At 42.8% G+C, this 17485-nt stretch overlaps 6 protein-coding genes across 7 annotated transcripts; 3 read left to right on the forward strand and 3 right to left on the reverse strand.

Moving 5' to 3' along the window:
- The first annotated feature begins 2083 nt into the window (after window positions 1–2083).
- On the forward strand, window positions 2084–3732 carry BCIN_13g02020 (hypothetical protein). Its single transcript, XM_001555290.2, has 3 exons — window positions 2084–2365; window positions 2545–2647; window positions 2713–3732. The coding sequence occupies exons 1-3, from the start codon at window positions 2164–2166 to the stop codon at window positions 3404–3406; spliced, it is 999 nt and encodes a 332-aa protein (XP_001555340.2). The 5' UTR covers window positions 2084–2163; the 3' UTR covers window positions 3407–3732.
- Window positions 3733–4250: 518 nt separating this feature from the next.
- Bccyc2 lies at window positions 4251–5566 on the forward strand. The gene has a single exon (XM_024696711.1). It carries the CDS (start codon window positions 4283–4285, stop codon window positions 5513–5515), a length of 1233 nt encoding a protein of 410 aa, XP_024552524.1. The 5' UTR covers window positions 4251–4282; the 3' UTR covers window positions 5516–5566.
- Window positions 5567–6348: 782 nt separating this feature from the next.
- On the reverse strand, window positions 6349–7006 carry BCIN_13g02040 (hypothetical protein). Its single transcript, XM_024696712.1, has one exon. It carries the CDS (start codon window positions 6948–6950, stop codon window positions 6432–6434), a length of 519 nt encoding a protein of 172 aa, XP_024552525.1. The 5' UTR covers window positions 6951–7006; the 3' UTR covers window positions 6349–6431.
- A 727-nt stretch (window positions 7007–7733) lies between these two features.
- On the reverse strand, window positions 7734–10202 carry BCIN_13g02050 (hypothetical protein). The gene has a single exon (XM_024696713.1). The coding sequence runs from the start codon at window positions 9762–9764 to the stop codon at window positions 7893–7895; it is 1872 nt and encodes a 623-aa protein (XP_024552526.1). The 5' UTR covers window positions 9765–10202; the 3' UTR covers window positions 7734–7892.
- Window positions 10203–10442: 240 nt separating this feature from the next.
- Window positions 10443–12746, forward strand: BCIN_13g02060 (hypothetical protein). Of its 2 annotated transcripts, XM_024696715.1 has the most exons (5): window positions 10443–11057; window positions 11114–11304; window positions 11416–11594; window positions 11651–12239; window positions 12306–12746. In XM_024696715.1, exons 1-3 carry the CDS (start codon window positions 10557–10559, stop codon window positions 11552–11554), a joined length of 831 nt encoding a protein of 276 aa, XP_024552528.1. In that variant the 5' UTR covers window positions 10443–10556; the 3' UTR covers window positions 11555–11594; window positions 11651–12239; window positions 12306–12746. The 2 variants fall into 2 exon arrangements, with proteins under 2 accessions (XP_024552528.1, XP_024552527.1); XM_024696714.1 differs by having other exon boundaries at window positions 11114–11594.
- Window positions 12747–12925: 179 nt separating this feature from the next.
- Window positions 12926–15915, reverse strand: BCIN_13g02070 (hypothetical protein). The gene is made up of 5 exons (XM_001555285.2): window positions 15581–15915; window positions 14562–15522; window positions 13708–14508; window positions 13624–13652; window positions 12926–13540 (listed from the first exon to the last, which is right to left on the reverse strand). The coding sequence occupies exons 1-5, from the start codon at window positions 15695–15697 to the stop codon at window positions 13028–13030; spliced, it is 2421 nt and encodes an 806-aa protein (XP_001555335.1). The 5' UTR covers window positions 15698–15915; the 3' UTR covers window positions 12926–13027.
- Between the last annotated feature and the right edge of the window lie 1570 nt (window positions 15916–17485).

Below are 17485 nucleotides of genomic sequence, written 5' to 3' on the forward strand. Positions count from 1 at the left end.
CTGAATAACACCGGACAGGTCGAGAGCCATCAAGATCAAGATCAAAATCACAATCTATGCACCTCGCTAAAATAAAGCTTGCGACAACCCACTTGTGTATATACAAATTTCTCTATTGTAGAATTCTAATAAGTGGTAGCTAAGTTGAAACTAGTTTCAATTGCTAGTATTTTCAAATAGTCCGGTCTAAAAATTCGAACCAATAGTATACAATTGAATTCGATGATGCCTGACAGACTTGTCGGGATGAAGCTTCTAACTTAAATCTTTCAGATATGCAACAAAAAGTTGGAAAGTCAGATTAGGATGTAGCTTTACGTGAGTCCCGCGTCGTATCAAGATAGCGGGAGAACACTTGCTAGGATTCGTACCCGACAATAGGAATTGCCCGCCCGCTTAGTGGAGGGGAAGACCAGATGCTGGTAATTTGCGCTATGGGTTAGTGGTTTGTTTGGTTCGTTCGTTCGTTCGTTCGTAGAAGCTTTCATAGTATGTTCACTCCAATAATGAGGTTCGTACTGACGGGTTTCTTATAACCCCTCCAAGTTGTAAATCCTAGTTCATGCCTGAAGCACAAAGTCTTCGCACAAGAAAGTTTGACGTCGGTTGAATCCATAGCCAAATTTCTGTTCAAGATACCCTGTAACAAATGAGATCTCTACCCGCCGTCTATATCGATCAAATTCTAACACAATCCTAGTAGTGATGTGCAACAAGAAACGGGAATGTGTTTTAGGTTTTTGTACAACTTGTGAATGACATTTGCCTAATTATAAACATGCAACAAAAGATTAATATTCTAGAACGCCTCCTGCCTTCAAGCGCCAACCTTTGAGTACCAAGTCATCCCAAATGTTCTCCATAGAATAACGTTTATCTATTTCTTCTAAATCACAATGGTCAGGCGGAAGAAACAAGACTACAAGATGGCGTTGAGCTTGTATTCCACAATGAATGATACGGAGATGGTCCGGCGATTTGGTCCTCGAATGATATGCTGACCCTCGGATAAGCTAGCCTATCATAGTTAGACCTGACTAAAAGCATTAGTGTAGAGCCAGCACAGACATAAAGTACCTACTGGCGGCTCAGGACTACTCCTGATATACTCATCAACAGTCTAAGAACGCTTCGAATGTGAATAAAATTGACATCAACATCAGGAAATACCAACCTTTCTGGAATTGCCTCCACTGAATGGTTTGTTTGATGATTATGATGCGCGGCATTCTTTGATGCATAGTGCCATCATCTTACATTCGAACCTCGATAGCGAACAAATCCATGAGTCTGCCTCTTTCGGACCCGCACACTTCGTGTAATCTGGTGAGATGGAAACCCTTTTACTGATTTTACCTCAGCGCAACTTTTTTATGACGTTGAAGTGAGCATTCGATGTTGATAAAAGCATCGACTACTAAACAGCCCCAATTCATGAATTATGAAGGTCGGATGTGATGAGCAAATGGGTTTTCTGCAATACTCAAAATCTCGGTTTGTCGAATCAACGGCATCGAAACCTTAACGGATATACATTACATCACTGGTTTAGAGTTGGCAATCCCTACAGTTTCTATATCCGATACATAACGATGTCTTATTTCAATATCGCTCATGCTCTGTGGCCTATGAAGGATCAAGGTGGTTTTTACAGTCAGCTAGTGCTGACTTCCATCTACGTATGCCTTTTCATCTGGACCTCTAGACCGGCTTGCACCAAGGATATCGTTCTTATTTATTCCCTTGCCAATTTAATTATTATTAACAGCATCTGCTCGAACGATCATCAGGTGTGCCGGGGATTTTTACATACATTCCTGCAGAATTGACCAGGAAAGAGCCGCACGCACCATTTTACGTTTTTCGAGATGTAGAAAATGGTAAAGTGTAACGAGAAACCCTGGTATTCCATGTGCCAAAGTGCCAATACAATCGCTCTCCCTGTTGACCCGCTTACGCTAAGCCCCGTAAAGTGGATGCAGTGGATATGTAACATCCGTTCTGGCAGGGTCAAGAGTGGAGGGATTGAGCTGAATATATTACAACAAAACGGACGATACTGCCGCCGTGATTTTCGTGGACGGTTCCAACAATTGCTTTTCAATTCTCAAACTTTCAAATCCAAGTACGTTAGTACGATCAATCATCATAGCTCCAAGCAAGATGTCGACAATCACGAGCGCCGCAACTACATCAGCATCAAGTTATTTAGTAGGCCCATTGACTACAACTTATACACCCACTGGCTCTGATTGTAGTCAAGTTTTCTGGGCTCAAAATCTGAAAAATTCTTGGCTTGCGTATGGTGGTATCGGTAGTGGGAGTACCAGTTGTATGCCCAGTGGATTCCATCGTGAAACAGCATGTAAGGCCATATGCTTCTTTGATCTTCTTATTATTCTTTGCCATCTTGGCCGTCATTGCAAATCTTCCATGAAATCTCCTGCTCGAGGTTCTGAATTCATCCAAATGCCTTCCGGGTATCTTCATTAGACGATCTAGACAAGTGCATGCCGGTGAATCACTCATGCTAACAAATAATAGATTATTATTCTCCCGGTGTCTGTCCAACGGGATATAGTGCCGCCTGCTCGTCATATTCTACAGGCTCGAGTGCTACGAAAACCATAGCTACTTGTTGTCCCACGTATGTATCGCCCCAAGAGAGAAATTCAATTCTGAATAATCGTTGGGGACTAACAAAAGACACAGAGGCTATACATGTTTTGCAAATAGAGGAGCAGACCAAATTTATGGATGTACATCCTATTTTTCGGAAGATGAAACATTATCGATCAACAGCGTATTATTCGATACCGTTACTGCGGCGAGCACAACGTCATACCCTGTCATATACGCCAGCACGACTATAACTGTCACATCGGGGGTTGACAAGGTAGCAGCCTATGGTATAATCATAGAGAGAGCTTCGGACGATCCTTCTTGGGTATCAAGTACAACTTCATCTACTACATCTTCCTCAACGGCATCGCCGATTAGAAGTGGTTCAAACGGCCTCGCATCCGCAACCTCATCTTCCAGTGATGCATCATCAGCAACAAGTTCAGCATCGTCATCATCAGCATCGTCGAATACAGGGATGTCCACTGGTGCCAAAGCAGGTGTAGCTATCGGAGTAGCCCTCGGTGTTTTAATCATCGCAGCGGGAGCTCTTCTGTTATTCAGAAGACTCAGAAGACGCCCTCGAGGCTTGCAACCTGTTCCTATAGGCGAGCTTGACGGACCAACGCAATATTACGAGAAGCCTAATAGCGATGAGCCTTATAACGCTCCTCCTTATGTCACGGAAGCTCCAGATACAGCGGTAAATCAACGAGGAGGAGAGTTGCATGGCAACGATATATCTTACGAGTTATCCGGAAGTACGGCCCCGAGGAGATATTGAGAAAAGCGGAGACGAAAGATCTAAATTCAATATGTGAACTGTATTTTTTGATGCAGCTTCGGTGGATGATACACGTCCATTAGTCCGAGATTTAACAAGATAATAAGATACCCAAGTCGTCAAAAATGCAGGATGATAAACAGGAGGCAAAATCACCTCGAGGGGTAGGCCATTGCGTAATTGCACAGGGAAAAGTACACGTGCTTTTTCGTGGAGACATGCGATCATTGAAACTTGGATGCTTCAATTATGGTTTAATGTACATATATATATATACTAGCGATTTTCTTAATGATAGAGAACAGAACTAATACGAACGTAGCGACGAAGGCTTGAGTTGTGGGAAAGCATCAAATGTACACTGATAGCATGATACACGTGCAAGTAGAGCCTTGGAAAGACCTTCAGCATAGATAAATAAATAGTAAATAACCAGAGATAGAAGCCCCTGAAGCTAGGCGAGGAAATATCTAGGGAAGAAGATTGGACAGAATAAAATCAGAAGACGATCGTTCTCGGGAGTATTTCGCAGATGTCGAGGCAAATCATATAATAGAGTTTGATCAAGTTGTAAACAAAAGTTTCGTACGTTTGTAATATGAATTGCCAGAATTTACAGCATTTGTCTCAAGATGAGTTGAAGTGAGGTGATTGGACTGCTCCGTACCGATCTCAAAGTCGTATGTAGAATGGTTTATGAGTGTTGAAGTTTTGGGTTTTAAATCAATGAACCATGCGATAACTTTCTTCACCGCCTTTGATTAATCTCGTCACCGGAAGTACTATAATCCGAAGTCTTTGCTCATCGATAACTTATTTCCTTGTCTACCTAGGTAGGTGTCAAGCATATCATCTGCATACCCTCAACTCTTTTCAATGCGACGGCAATCTCTTCTTCCTACTGCGGCAAAGTTGTGGCCCAAACCTTTGTATGGCTACAGAACACCAGTACATACTGCACGATGTTCCCCCTCTCACACTTTTCGACGCCACTTTTTTTATCCTTGGCGTGAACCTCCAAAAAATCCTCTCGTGACATTTGGGAGAACACCGCCACCCAAGGGACCTCAATATTTCGGGGTCTTTTGTCCTTTCCTAATTCCCATTCCACGAACAGAAGTACTCTGTTGGGTAAAAAGCATCAAGGAACAAAAGCTCTTAAGAGCTTTAATACTCATCACCGAAATAGTTTTCTTGGGATCACTAACCCTCGGAATCGTAACTGGGTTTGAACCTACGGATTCGAGTCCATTTGACTCTCCTAGATTCACCAAGTTTTCTATTGTTTCAGAGGAAACCGTCTCCTCGACGAGTAAAGTGTTGACTATCAAACCGAAAAAGTCTACAAAATCAGATCCTTATGCGGAATACTGGGAGAAAGGTCTTTGGTCAGTCGAATTTAAGCAACCATTGTTGCAAATCGCACGATCATATACACCATTACCACCCGATGAAAATTCCACAAATAGTGAGCTTCGTTTCTTGATTCGAAAGGAACCAAATGGAGAAATGTCGAACTATCTATTTAGGCTGCAAGCCGATTCTGAAATTGAGCTGAGAGGCCCTCACGTGGAATTTGATATGCCAGAGAATGTGGAAGAGGTTGTTTTCTTGGCTGGTGGTACTGGAATTGCTCCTGCTATGCAGGTTGCTCATAACTTACTGAAAGCGCGAAAGTCGGATGGCAAACTACCACGGATTTGTATAGTTTGGGCAAATAGGAGAAGGGAAGATTGTGTTGGGGGCGAAAGGTACACCCCTGGCTCAAAATCAGATATACTCAATGTAAAGGGCTCTGTGGTGCAGCAATTACAAGGGATGCAGCAAAAATACCCAGAGAACCTTCAAGTAAATTATGTTGTGGATGAAGAGGGAACGTTCATCAATCAGAAGATAATATCACAAGCCACACAACCCAGTTCGGCATCAGGCTCTGGACCAGTCGCAAAGAACATTGATTCAAAACTACTCTTTGTATCAGGACCTGAGGGATTCATAAACTACTTTGCTGGACCAAAAAGGTGGCGAAATGGCAAACAAGAGCAAGGAGAAGTTGGAGGCGTCCTTGGATATATGGGTATCAAGGACTGGAAGGTATTCAAGCTTTGAATATAATAAATTCACTTTAATGGAGACTTCAATACGTCTATAAGATTTGCAAAGCGTGATGTTCTACAGCATACCCATGTACATGATAGATCGTGGTGGTTTCTTCCAAGTTAGATTTGATGAGGAGCATCTTCGCAGAAGTGGTTCGAAAGGGAGCTCTACAATTTTACGAGAAGAAAACCTCCATCGCTATTTCAAAGATGACGGCGCCAATGCAAAAAGTGAGAAACAATCGGAAACACACATTATCTCTACCAAGGACTTCTGATTTTCAGTTCCAAAGTTCTCAATTTCGGTATCTCATATTTTAGACATTCACTCATAGTTGAGGGTTCTTTTGTTCAAGATGATTTCATCCATCGCGCTGGATTTTGGGAGTGAATTGATGGGTTTAGGTGCTACAGAGTAGAATTTTAGTTCGGCTTGAGACCAAGCTATATTTGGATTCCTTATTATCTATGTCTTAGCGATACATTGCGGTTACAAAAGTGAGGATTTAGCAATCTCATGTCACATGCGAAAATTTCTCTGCATGGAAAGACGAGGCAATCGTAGTTCTGACTCGAAGGATAAAACGTAGATATTTGAAGTCTCAACTTCAATCCAAATAAAGGAACGTAAACCAGCCAAATTTCATGCAGTTCACGTGAATCATCCGAGTAAGCATAAAGCAATACCAAAAACTGCATCCAAAAAGTTCAACATCTTTTTTAAAAAGGACCCCCCTTCAACTCCGTCCCACGATCTTCCTCACAGCTTACATCCCCATATCCCTCAACAAACCCCCCGCGATCTTCACAACTATCCATAAAACCGACCTCATCAACCCCCCCTCCGAGAAGTCTCACAACATTAAAAATTTTCCGCGCAGACCAATAACCCAGAGTCGCTAACCATCCATCTAAACCTCTGATAGCTAGTATCCGAATTTCAGTGTTCCAGTGCGGCAACACGCGAGTAGAACGAGGGAATAGAGAATTAGTTTTCCACGGGGTTGGTTCCCGATGAGGAAGATGGCTTCGAGGAAGTAGCGCGGGAAGCGGGAGAGGGGGTTCGAGACGCGGCTGAGAGTTTTTTGGAGATCGGCAGCGGGAGCGTGGGATTGCTGGAGTAGTTGTGCCGATTTGTGCGCGCGGTTGGTGTTGGTCCTGCTGGGTGTTGATGGGTTGTTTGGTACTGGTCGCGAGTCTAGAAATATCTTCTCTGATGATTCGCGTGGAGGGGTTGATGGGACTGCGCTATACCCGGAGTTGATCTGCTCGATTGTAGATTCGTGGACTGGCAATGCTAGAGTATTTCTATGAGTATCGGACAAATCAAGAGACGGAGGAGTAGCCTCATGTTCAGGATTCGACGATAGGATAATGGTGATATTCTTTGGTACATTTTGGTCTTGAGGAGTCACAGATTCTTGTTGTGGTTGGAATCGAGACATTGTTCTGCTATTTTGTGTGGTGTGACAAAGTGTTTCTTTCTTTGTGAACTAGAGTCGGGAAGGCAAAAATATTGACACATAAATGTATAAAGATACGGCACAGCCATGTTTTGAGTTTTTCTATCTTTCACGCTGATGCCTAGTCTTGTGATGTCTAGGAGAAACATATATGGCAGTATGAGGATAGTAACAGCCCATGGACATTTACGTGCAACGATAGCCCAATTGTAGATACAGAAAATTCGAGAGCCAGGGAAATATAATCATTCCAAACAATAGGAAGCACGATGACGATAAATTCATCACAACGTGTAGAATATACAGATAAATCCTCAGCAAATGTAATCACATTCAAATAAACTAATGAACTTTCACCAATATCTAAACGAATGATAGAAACCCCAAAGAAAAAACCCCACGTTGAGAAGCAACAATACCCAGAGTGTTAGATCAGTCATTATTACTACCCGAGAAGCAAGATTCTCATATGTAAACAATTGTGATCCTTATTAAAAACAGGAAGAAACACCAGCTAGTACATACATCAGGAAAAAACGAAAATTCGATAACATCACGATTTGCACTTGTCATATATAAACTTACACAGTGCAAACTCTAGCGAGCGATTTATAAATTTCAGGGGGTGTTGTCAAAACCTCGCAAATACGAGGGAGGTTGATCGTGTTACTTTCGATTTTCATACGCGTTTGAGGTATTTAGTTTTTTATGTTATAGACAGCAAATTTCAAAGCAAGGACACTTATCAAATAGTACGTAACACTGTAATACTACACCCAAAGTAATTCAGATATCTAAGTCGCTATATAACTCCACGTAAATGCTCATACCAAATCCATGCACCCCGGACCATCCATACCCATACACTCTGTGTGTTACCAACACAATATCATATCATTACTGTTCCCATTCCCATCGCTTTATCTACAAAACCTTAACCCTGGTCCACTCACTAACCGAGCCCCCTAGATTCAACCCCATCTTCGCCCACCATCTCCTAACCTCTAATTCTTCTCCCTCATTTCCTACACTATCTTCGAGAGCTTCTTCTATATCGCAGGTTTTATATTCAACCCTTCCTCCCGGTCTTCCATTAGATACATGGCTAAGGTTTGCCCACCATTCCAAAACTTCTACATGACCATTCTTCGTAGGACCTACTAGAACCTGATTATCGAATGCTAGTTTTTCGCCCTTGAGTTCACGCCATGTATCTAAACATGCAACATGTCCATGAGCCGATGCAACTTTAGCCACGGATTCAGAATGTGCGATAGGAATACCAGAATTATCCCACCAACGAAGAACGAGAGATTTATTGTTTTGAGCTGCGGCTAGTAGTGCTTTACCAGGTTTAAGTTGTAAAGCTGGAAGAACATCAGAGGTATTTGTGGTAGCTTCTGCATGTCGAGTTCGTCTTTCGGCCTCGTTATGTGGAAGACTTGCTTGTTTCCACCATTCAAGAACTAACATGTGTCCTTTGGAAGATGCTTGTTCCAGTGCCAATTCTGTGTATTTCAAAGGAAGTCCAGATTTTCTCCACCAATCGAGAACATGTACGTATCCAGATTTCGAGGCTCCATCAATTGCTTCTGCAGTATAGTCTTTTGATAAGAAAGAAGGAGATGTGCGCCACCATTCTAGAATTTCCGCACGTCCATAAACAGCAGAGGCTTTTGTGGGTAAAAGTTTCTGTCCAAAGGTAGCCCAAAACACGTCCTTGAATTTTGTTTCTAGATATGAGAGGACCTCCGTGAGGCAGAATTTGATGATGAGTTTAACGCATAGCGGGGAAAGCTCTCGCATATTCTCAGGGGCGGTATTTAGTTTGTCGATGATTTTGTAAACGGGAGATGTAAGAATAATCCATTCGAGTGATCGCATATAAGTTTGCAATTCATCTTGTGTATCGTCGGGCTTTCGCTGCCACTCAATCGGTCTCGGTATTTTGGCATAAACATTGAGCGCTCTCGAAACCTCCCAGTCTCCTACGTATTCGAAAATGAGGGACCATATCTCTGGTGGAAGGAGCGCATCTGTCTTCATATTATATCTTGCAAGACTTGCCGCACCCGATGCAGCAATATCCACATCATGTCCAATTGTCAAAAGTTCTGCTTGATTTTTGATAACGTCGACAAGTTCATTAAATCCATCCCACCCGACAAAGCATTTCTCTGGCCCCTTCGCATCATAATGCCATAGTATTGGTTGCATCACTCGAACCCATTGCCACTTTCTCCGTACTTTATTCAATTGTTTCTTTGTGATCGGGTTCTCCCACATGGATGTTGTCATTCCTGGTACAAGTAATACCTTCTTGGAAACATCCCACCCACGGAGAATTTCGAGCAATAGACAATCGGTTATGCCGTGCAACATTTTCGCAAACGTGTCGGCATCGATAGGTGCTAGTACCAGTATATCTGCCCAGTCACACAATTCAAAGGCCTCTTGTCGAAAATATTCGATTTGATCTCGCTCTATACCCTTCCTTGCCTCATCCGTCTCCCTCGTCAAGAACCTCTTATTTTGGTACGCCAGTGTCTCTTGAGACAATCGATATGATGGCCATGCTTCTTCGTCTATAATCGCTCGTGTTTCGATCTTGGGATTCTTCGATAACCTCACGACGAGAGCGAGAGCTTGTGCAACATCTTTACTTCCATTTGCGGCCACCAGGACTTTTAGCTTTTGAGATTCGGTAATTCTCATGTCTGCGATTGATGAAGATGAAGAAATCTTGGGGAGTCCCGTAATAAATTCTTTCCTGAGTGCAAACGCATGGTCTGCCATGTTGAGTTACAAATACCTCGCAGGCGTTTCAATGCACAGCTGCGAGAAGAAAAGAAAAGAAGCGGTGGGTGTTGATGTGGATGGTGATGTACTGAATGACGATTGAATAGATTAATCTGGGTTGTCGAATCCTAATCGGTGTGTAAAAACTGGAGTAGAAGTAAGTGTAGGGAGTGTATCGTAGGGAGTGTATCGTGTATCGTGTATCGTCTGCAGAATATTTTCCGGTAGACGATAAGTCGAATGATTCAGTCAGTCGATGCGTTGTGCGATACCATGTACGTTGATAGGAGGTGAAGACGACGTATCGTATCACTATGACCGTATTGTGTTGTTGTATTGAACCAATGCGATATTCTTTGATGGAGCATTCTTCCTTCTCCACTCGTTAATCATTCATTATTCATTCCACGCCCCGGGAGAAGAACGCAAATCCTCGAAATGATGGGTGGGCTGGCTGGAATCCCTGTGCCCCTTGTAAGAGACGTCACTCATGAGCCACTGAGCCACCGAGCCACCGAGCCACTGAGCCACCTTGAAACTCGAGGGAATGCTGAAACGCCATTGGATGATCCAATCACATTGTTGATGAAGTAATCCGCCAGGTCGGTCTCAGTCTGATCACGTGACTACATAGTGACCATCTCAGAATCGGTTATCTGAGAATATTACAACTACGCTCTTTCATGAGGCTACTGTAATTCGAGTGAATATGAGTACGCCGCACTTTCTTCTCGCGCACCCTGGATTTGAAATGGAAACTTCAGAAACAATTCCTCCATGTAAGTTACCATGCACAACGATAGACCTTCTATCGCCACGACCGCCGATCTGAAACCAAAAAACACTCGTCATGCTGTGGCATCATATTGCTCTCCGACATATGTGTCAGCCATTATCTATGCCCATTGTTGCACGCAATTTGAGAATTCGGCCCACGCCTTCCAGAACACGACGTCTGAAACAGTTCAACGTAGATGCGCGTCAGTATATACTAATCCGCAGAAATATGATAACTTCTTTCGCTATACTAAGGGTCAATGGTCACAGGATGGAGGGGGAAAGCTTTCTAAAAGACATCAAGAGTTCAATGTTGAGGCCCTCAAGCGCATTGCAATCGAAAGTGTCGGTGCCAAATCTTGCTCTACAATGACCAAGATGAGCGAATCGGGTTATAACAGGGTGTTTAAGCTGACAATGGATAATGGTGCCGTTGCTATTGCACGAATACCCCTTCGAAATCTTTGTCCAGATTCTAAAGCCACAGCTTCTGAGGTTGCAACTATGGATTTCGTAAGTTTACCCCTAGTCCATGTCATGAGTGTTTGCTGATATCTTGATCGCATTAGGCTAGAACGATTCTCGATATACCGGTTTCTAAAGTCTATGCTTGGAGCGCAGATTCCAATAATCCTGTCAAAACAGACTATATCATAATGGAAAAAGCACCCGGCATATCGCGCGCAAATCGAAATTATGAAAGCTATAAGAGTGTCGTGTCAAGAAACGAACTTGTCGCAGAACTAGCGTCAAGACAAAAGTTCGTCGCTGATATAGTGGCCATTGAGAAGAAGCTACTTTCCATAGTCTTTAAACGATTGGTCTTTATAAATGCTATGGGATCTGTAGGAACTTGCTGACAACCCCACAGCCACTGTAGTATTTATTACGTTCAAGACTGGTTTACTGGATGTGAAAAAGCAGAGGTTGTGAATGACATCCCAATTGAACCGAAGAAAGAAGTGGAAGAGCGTTTCGCAATTGGTCCACGGGTAGAAAAACCCTCATAGAAAGACGAGCTATCAGCAATGCGAATCGACCACGGTCCCTGTAAGCAACAGAAAATCAACCATTTTTCATGACTGCCAAGTGCTAATCTTGCCCAGGGAAAACTGCACATGAATTTCTCAAATCTCAGGCTAATAATCAGATCAAATGGTTGAGTCAAAAAGGTCTCCAAAAATCGTCAAATAGACGCTCATTCTTCGACTCTCAGCTCTCCCCTAGTGCCCATATTGATCTTTACAACAGATTTCTGGACATCCATCGTTTTATTATCCCAGAAAATTCAATGATGGCTCGATCTAATCTCTGGCATACTAATATTAATTCAAACCACGTCTTCGTTAAGGATGGCCATATCACCATTCTTATCGATTGGCAATTTGCTTGGACTGGCCCCTTATTTCTCCAATTTGACTCCCCGGTCTTCACACAGTACAATCGTGCGATGAGGTTGGAAGAGTTTAGTGAAGCTAGCCCCCTTGCACATGACGGTAGCCGCATCAGGCGTATAAGTTTCGACTTCTTCAAAAAGGATCTGTACAGGTTAGAAATTTTTAAACAGGTTCCTTTACTTGAAAAAATGAAAGATGTACCTACTGCAGACATAAGAAGCGAAATTATCGGCCATGGCTTCGACACCTGGAATGGAAATATTGTAGAATTGAGAGAACGCTTGATTAAATTTGAAAGGTTTGTTTTTACCTCAGTTTCACACATATCCCACTATTTTTAGTACAGAAACTGACAATCCCATAGGAATTGGGAAAAAATGGAATTCAACATTCCGTGCCCGATTCATTTCACTAAAGAAGAGGTACAAACCCACATACAGGAGGTCATGATATGGGATGATGTCGAAGAGTTATGGAGAGAAACGAAAATATTCATTGATGAGAATGGTTATATCTCTAAGAAGATTATAGAAAGGGCATTGAAACATGGATTCTTTATCCGCTAAGCGTGTGCAGATGTGGCAGTTATGATTTTGGAGAAGGTGCTTATACTTCGAAGGAGAAAGGAGAGGCGCGTGAGAGGAGGACTAAATGGATTTTGAAGAATGGATGGGAGGTGCTTAGGAAGCGAGCATTGTGGTATGGTTCTAGAACGACGCCTAAGTCACGTAACAGCATTGAGATCTAGATCAATCCAACCCACTCCACTCCAATAAAAACATTTTGTTGACGATCTATTCAATCATGACAGCTGGCATCGAATCTAAGGGGTGCGATGAGTTATGGTCACAACTCTTACATCTGTGTGCAGTATGGTTGGTCGGTATGGCGCGGCACAATAAACACCAACACATATCTACCCAAATTAAAACAATGAGGGCTCATATACTACTACCATTCGTTCAACGATATCAGGTACCAAGATCAAAGGGCCCCTCATTTTTATTGTGTACTTATAAAGATTCATCTTCGAATGAACTAAGCAACTCGATGATCATTCTCGAGGCTTCATGCTATAAGACATTCCTACAATTCCTCCACATCACGAAGCAATCGATATCTTTCATCAAAGCGAACACGCCCCCTCCATCTCAAATTGATTTCATTCAACCCATCCAGATTGACCTCCTCAGGATTTAACAACTTGATCTTCCATTGTGTAAATGGAGTGGGCTCGGCATGATCTCTAGTCTCGAATATAGGCTCATCACGTGTCGCGCCTCTCGTGCCATCTGAATAAAGATCATACGAGCATCTTCTTACCTGAGGCATACTAGAGAAATGGAATACTTGGTTATTATAGATATCTGAATAGATACCTGATGTGGTGATTTGCAGTCTCACAACAACAATGCCACCTTGCATTGCTTCCGGTCTAGGAAGAATCCCATTCAAGGTAGGATCCATTCCACTCAGCCGGTAATGAGACCCCTCCACAAATTGACTTGCAAGATGTCTCTCAGTAAGGAGAGTAAAACTGGCAGTGTTATCATTGCTTTTGATACCATTAATCATCGATTGACCTTGATTGGAAGGGAGCTGTGATCGCAGGTCAGTTAATCTTGCGATGGTAGACTGTAAAAAAGAGCAGGAAATTGACTGAAAAAAAAAGGCAATCCTACCGTGTTTGATGGTATGTCATAATTAAAAGCTAACAAAAATTAGTGAAACGGCGTCAAAAGATAAAAACACGGTCAAGGACTTACGTTGATGATCACTGGCCCATCTTGAGTCGGCATGTTCCAACTCCATTATAACGGTAGAGAGATCTTGTTGATACTCGACCAGAGGCTTTTGTCCATCGAGAGTAATTGAACTATCGGCTAGTGCCCAATAGCGATATGCCCAGGCCATATTCCGGAGTGAGAGGACGACGTTGGTTCGCAAAGCCATAGCCCGGTCATAGAACATTGATTTGGCTTCAAGATAAACAGCTTCCTGGCCAACAAACCCAGCCTTTAATGCCTGCAGATCTGCGATATCTTGAGAACATCGAATTACTTCCATCTGCGCCTGAATATACTCATAACCGGATTTTACTGCTTCTGCTTGTGCTTGGGCTAATTGTTTCCCATTGATAGCGTGCTTTCGAAGGCCTAGTTGATATGCACTCGCACTTGCAATACCCTGTGAAACTGCGAATACCATTTGATCGTCAACTTCTAGGAGCCATCTATCCCATGCGGTCATAGTTACAATGGCAGCAGCATCAGCGTCTCCTTGGCTTGTACCGGAGATATCTCCCGTGGTAGGAATATCGATATTTGGGTTGTTTCCAAATTGTATTAGTGTCCTCACTATAGTATCAACAGAAGGATATAGAGTACCAAGGGCCTCGATACAGTCTAGAAGTGTTTGCAATGTTCCAGAGGACAAAATTTTGTTCACTTGACCAGCGATTTTCTCTGCTGCGACAACAGCTCCGATGGCCTGTCTTCCAGCTGCCGCGCCTTGGACAACTCCACCGGGACTGCCAAGACATAGCTGGCCAACTGCAATTGCAAAGGCTAGGGGCTTATTAGCTATCATCAAACAATCATGTTGTTGTAAAATTACTTACTGATGGTTGCTTGCAGAATCTCGAACACAGCTCTCAACCTTTGCTCGAAAGCCCAGCTATTCAACCCCACTTCGAAAGCAATTCGTAAGAACTCTAAAGCGAAAACATCGTTATCAAATTGTTGGAAACAGCCAGTAACTGTTCTCACGGAAGACTCATATTTCTCGAGCGCCAAGTTGCGCATATTGACACGCATGTTATACTCATTGATAGCTTGCGACAACATGACATTCCATGCTTGCATGTGAACATCCAAGGACTGTGCCTTATCCTGAAAACGCTCAAATTGTTGTTCAAATGCTGTTGCAGCATTTAATGCGACTTGAGTTGTTTCTTTGTATCTGCTGAGAACCAACACTGGGGCATAGCTCATATCTTTGCCAGCCATTGCTTGGCCAGCTAGTTGCTGACCAAGAGCTCTTGCTTGTGTATTGATGAGGGCATAAGCTCGTTGCCTCGTACTGATTCTTGCAACATGAGAGCATAGTGAAATCGCTATGGAATTATTTCGCCAGAATTGAATAAGGCCAATTTGAAGCTGGGTATTCAAGCTGGCTTGAAGTTCTTTACTGGTGGTAGAAGGGTAGAATTTCTGATATTCGACTTGTAAGCCGCTTTGACTAAAGACTACAATTACTCCAGCATTGGCTTTGCCGGTTCCTATCTGATCAAGAACAACACGCCTTGTATTATCGCCTGTGGCTACTGTGATTTGCTGATTTATCACTGACGTATAGATTGAAATGACACAGGTTGTCGTAAGACCTCTTGGAACTGTGAGGGTCACTGGACCATTGGAGGTGAGAACCCTAGAGACAATAAGGATTGTTCCGTTATCGTTAGGCGCAATAATGGTGGTTTGGTCCAAGACAAGAACATCTGTATATACGTTTACTCGGCTCATGGAATGTGGGAGAACTTTAGAGGAATCGAGGAAAACTCCACGGAATGTCGCAATTCTCTGAACGGGGGTAATCGTCAACTGCTGTAGAAGAAAGTGGAGAAAAAGGATTACTCACTGAAGTGTGATTAACATCTCGAGCTGCTTGTAGTGGAATACTGGCCACGGCTTGCTCATTTGCAAAGGCTTGCCACCCTGATGGTGAGTTGGGTTGTGGGATGATGATATTCCTCATTTTGCCTCGTTTTAATGGTTAAGATTGGTAGAGTGGTGACTTATTCGTCCCGACTAATATCGGCTCAACACGATTTTCTTTCCTTCATCAATGATACGGAGCCAGTTCTCCTTGAAGTATGCACGGGGAAGTCATTGAATCGGTACAAAAAGCACAACCGAATTACATCATCACGCTATATGCAAGCTAGCCAGCTGGCGGAGACAATGAGACATCACAGAACAGATTTCGAGGAGGGGGGGAAGGGAGCTTACATTGGTAATGTCTACATTACCAATGTAAGCAGCACCACAAGCTTCAATTTTCAAGACATGCAAGTAAATTTACAGGTGATTATGCCAGTGGCTACATGGAGAATAAAAATCGATTGAGCTATGTAAGAGAAGTACTGATATACAAATCGGGAACAACCGACGTAGTTTCAATGACAAACCAGTCTACGATAAATGGCTGAGCTCCGCATTTGCAACATTATTCAATGCAACCAGCTTGATTCATCGGTCGAACTATATTGTGGCTAGCTGAAAAATCTTTTCATCTATTTACATGGAGTCAAAGACGTCATTGCGTGGCAGAATTGTAGCACAACCCCCATCGCTTTCTCTCAATATATGATATTTATTAGTAAACTAGAATGAGGGGTTGATCTCCCATCTTGCAGTGCGATCATCACAAGCAAATTCGAGGGGCTATCGGCTTTCAACAAGTTAATCTACTGCGTAAGCAGATCGTTGTTCGCATATGATGCTAAAGTACCGATTGGGTACGAAACAGGATAGGGTTTCTTGCATACATGATAGCCAGTGAAAAATCTTTCGGCTGCTGCGTTTATCTGCCGAGTGGCTTGTGGCTGCAGTGATGCGGGGAATATTGATTCTCGACGTCTACTCCTGTTTTGTGATCTTCACTATTCCCTCGAATTAAATTAAGAGGTGAGTTTCTCTAACTTATCCACAATTTGTTGTGGACTGATTTTGACGACCTCGAAGTGCAGGACATGCCATGGAAGCATAATAAATTTCGGTACCGAAAACAATTGGCATACATTGTCTTTTACGCATATTCTACCGTTGATGAACAGTGGGGGAAGTAACACCCGCAAGCCCATGATGTGCCCTTGTATTCGTGACTATCAATGATAATGCACCTTATCCCACAAACGCTCACCTCGATGCTACCCTGCAACTCAACCTCATCACCTCAACATTCATAGACGCGCGTCACCAAATTCGAATATCGCGAAGAATATGGTAGAATTTCCAGCTACCTAAGTCTTTAGCTGGATACTTCCCAGCGACATACTTCAGCTCGTATATCACAAAGAGAATTCCGAATCAATCATCTTGCGTCTGTTTTTATGCGTGAGATGCGTCACTAAATTTTTGCACTGAACAGATACAAACTTCCCACTTGTAATTCTGTGCATCAAACTACAGTGGATTTATGGCTAGGAATTCAATTACTGAGCTTCTTGAAGTCTTGGTGGCCTAATTTGAATCACATGCTAAGCAGCATTGCCACTTCCCTGTTATTCTTCAATTGATCATGCAATTATCACCTCGTAACGAGAAACATGAGCGGACGTTGTTTTACTGCTTGTGATGCAAGTAGACATAAACGTGTTTTTATAACGTGGAAATTGTTACAACGATAGAGAGTCATAGCCAGCCACAATTATTCCTTGATAATTGGATCTCGATCAACGTTCGTGCAGCCAGGTAATATTGGCATGGAAATTTTGCTGAACTAAGGACATTTAAATATGAAGGACTTCGTTGCTTTTTCGTC

This window comes from Botrytis cinerea, chromosome 13 (genome assembly GCF_000143535.2).
Source record: "Botrytis cinerea B05.10 chromosome 13, complete sequence".
Taxonomy (NCBI): domain Eukaryota; kingdom Fungi; phylum Ascomycota; class Leotiomycetes; order Helotiales; family Sclerotiniaceae; genus Botrytis; species Botrytis cinerea.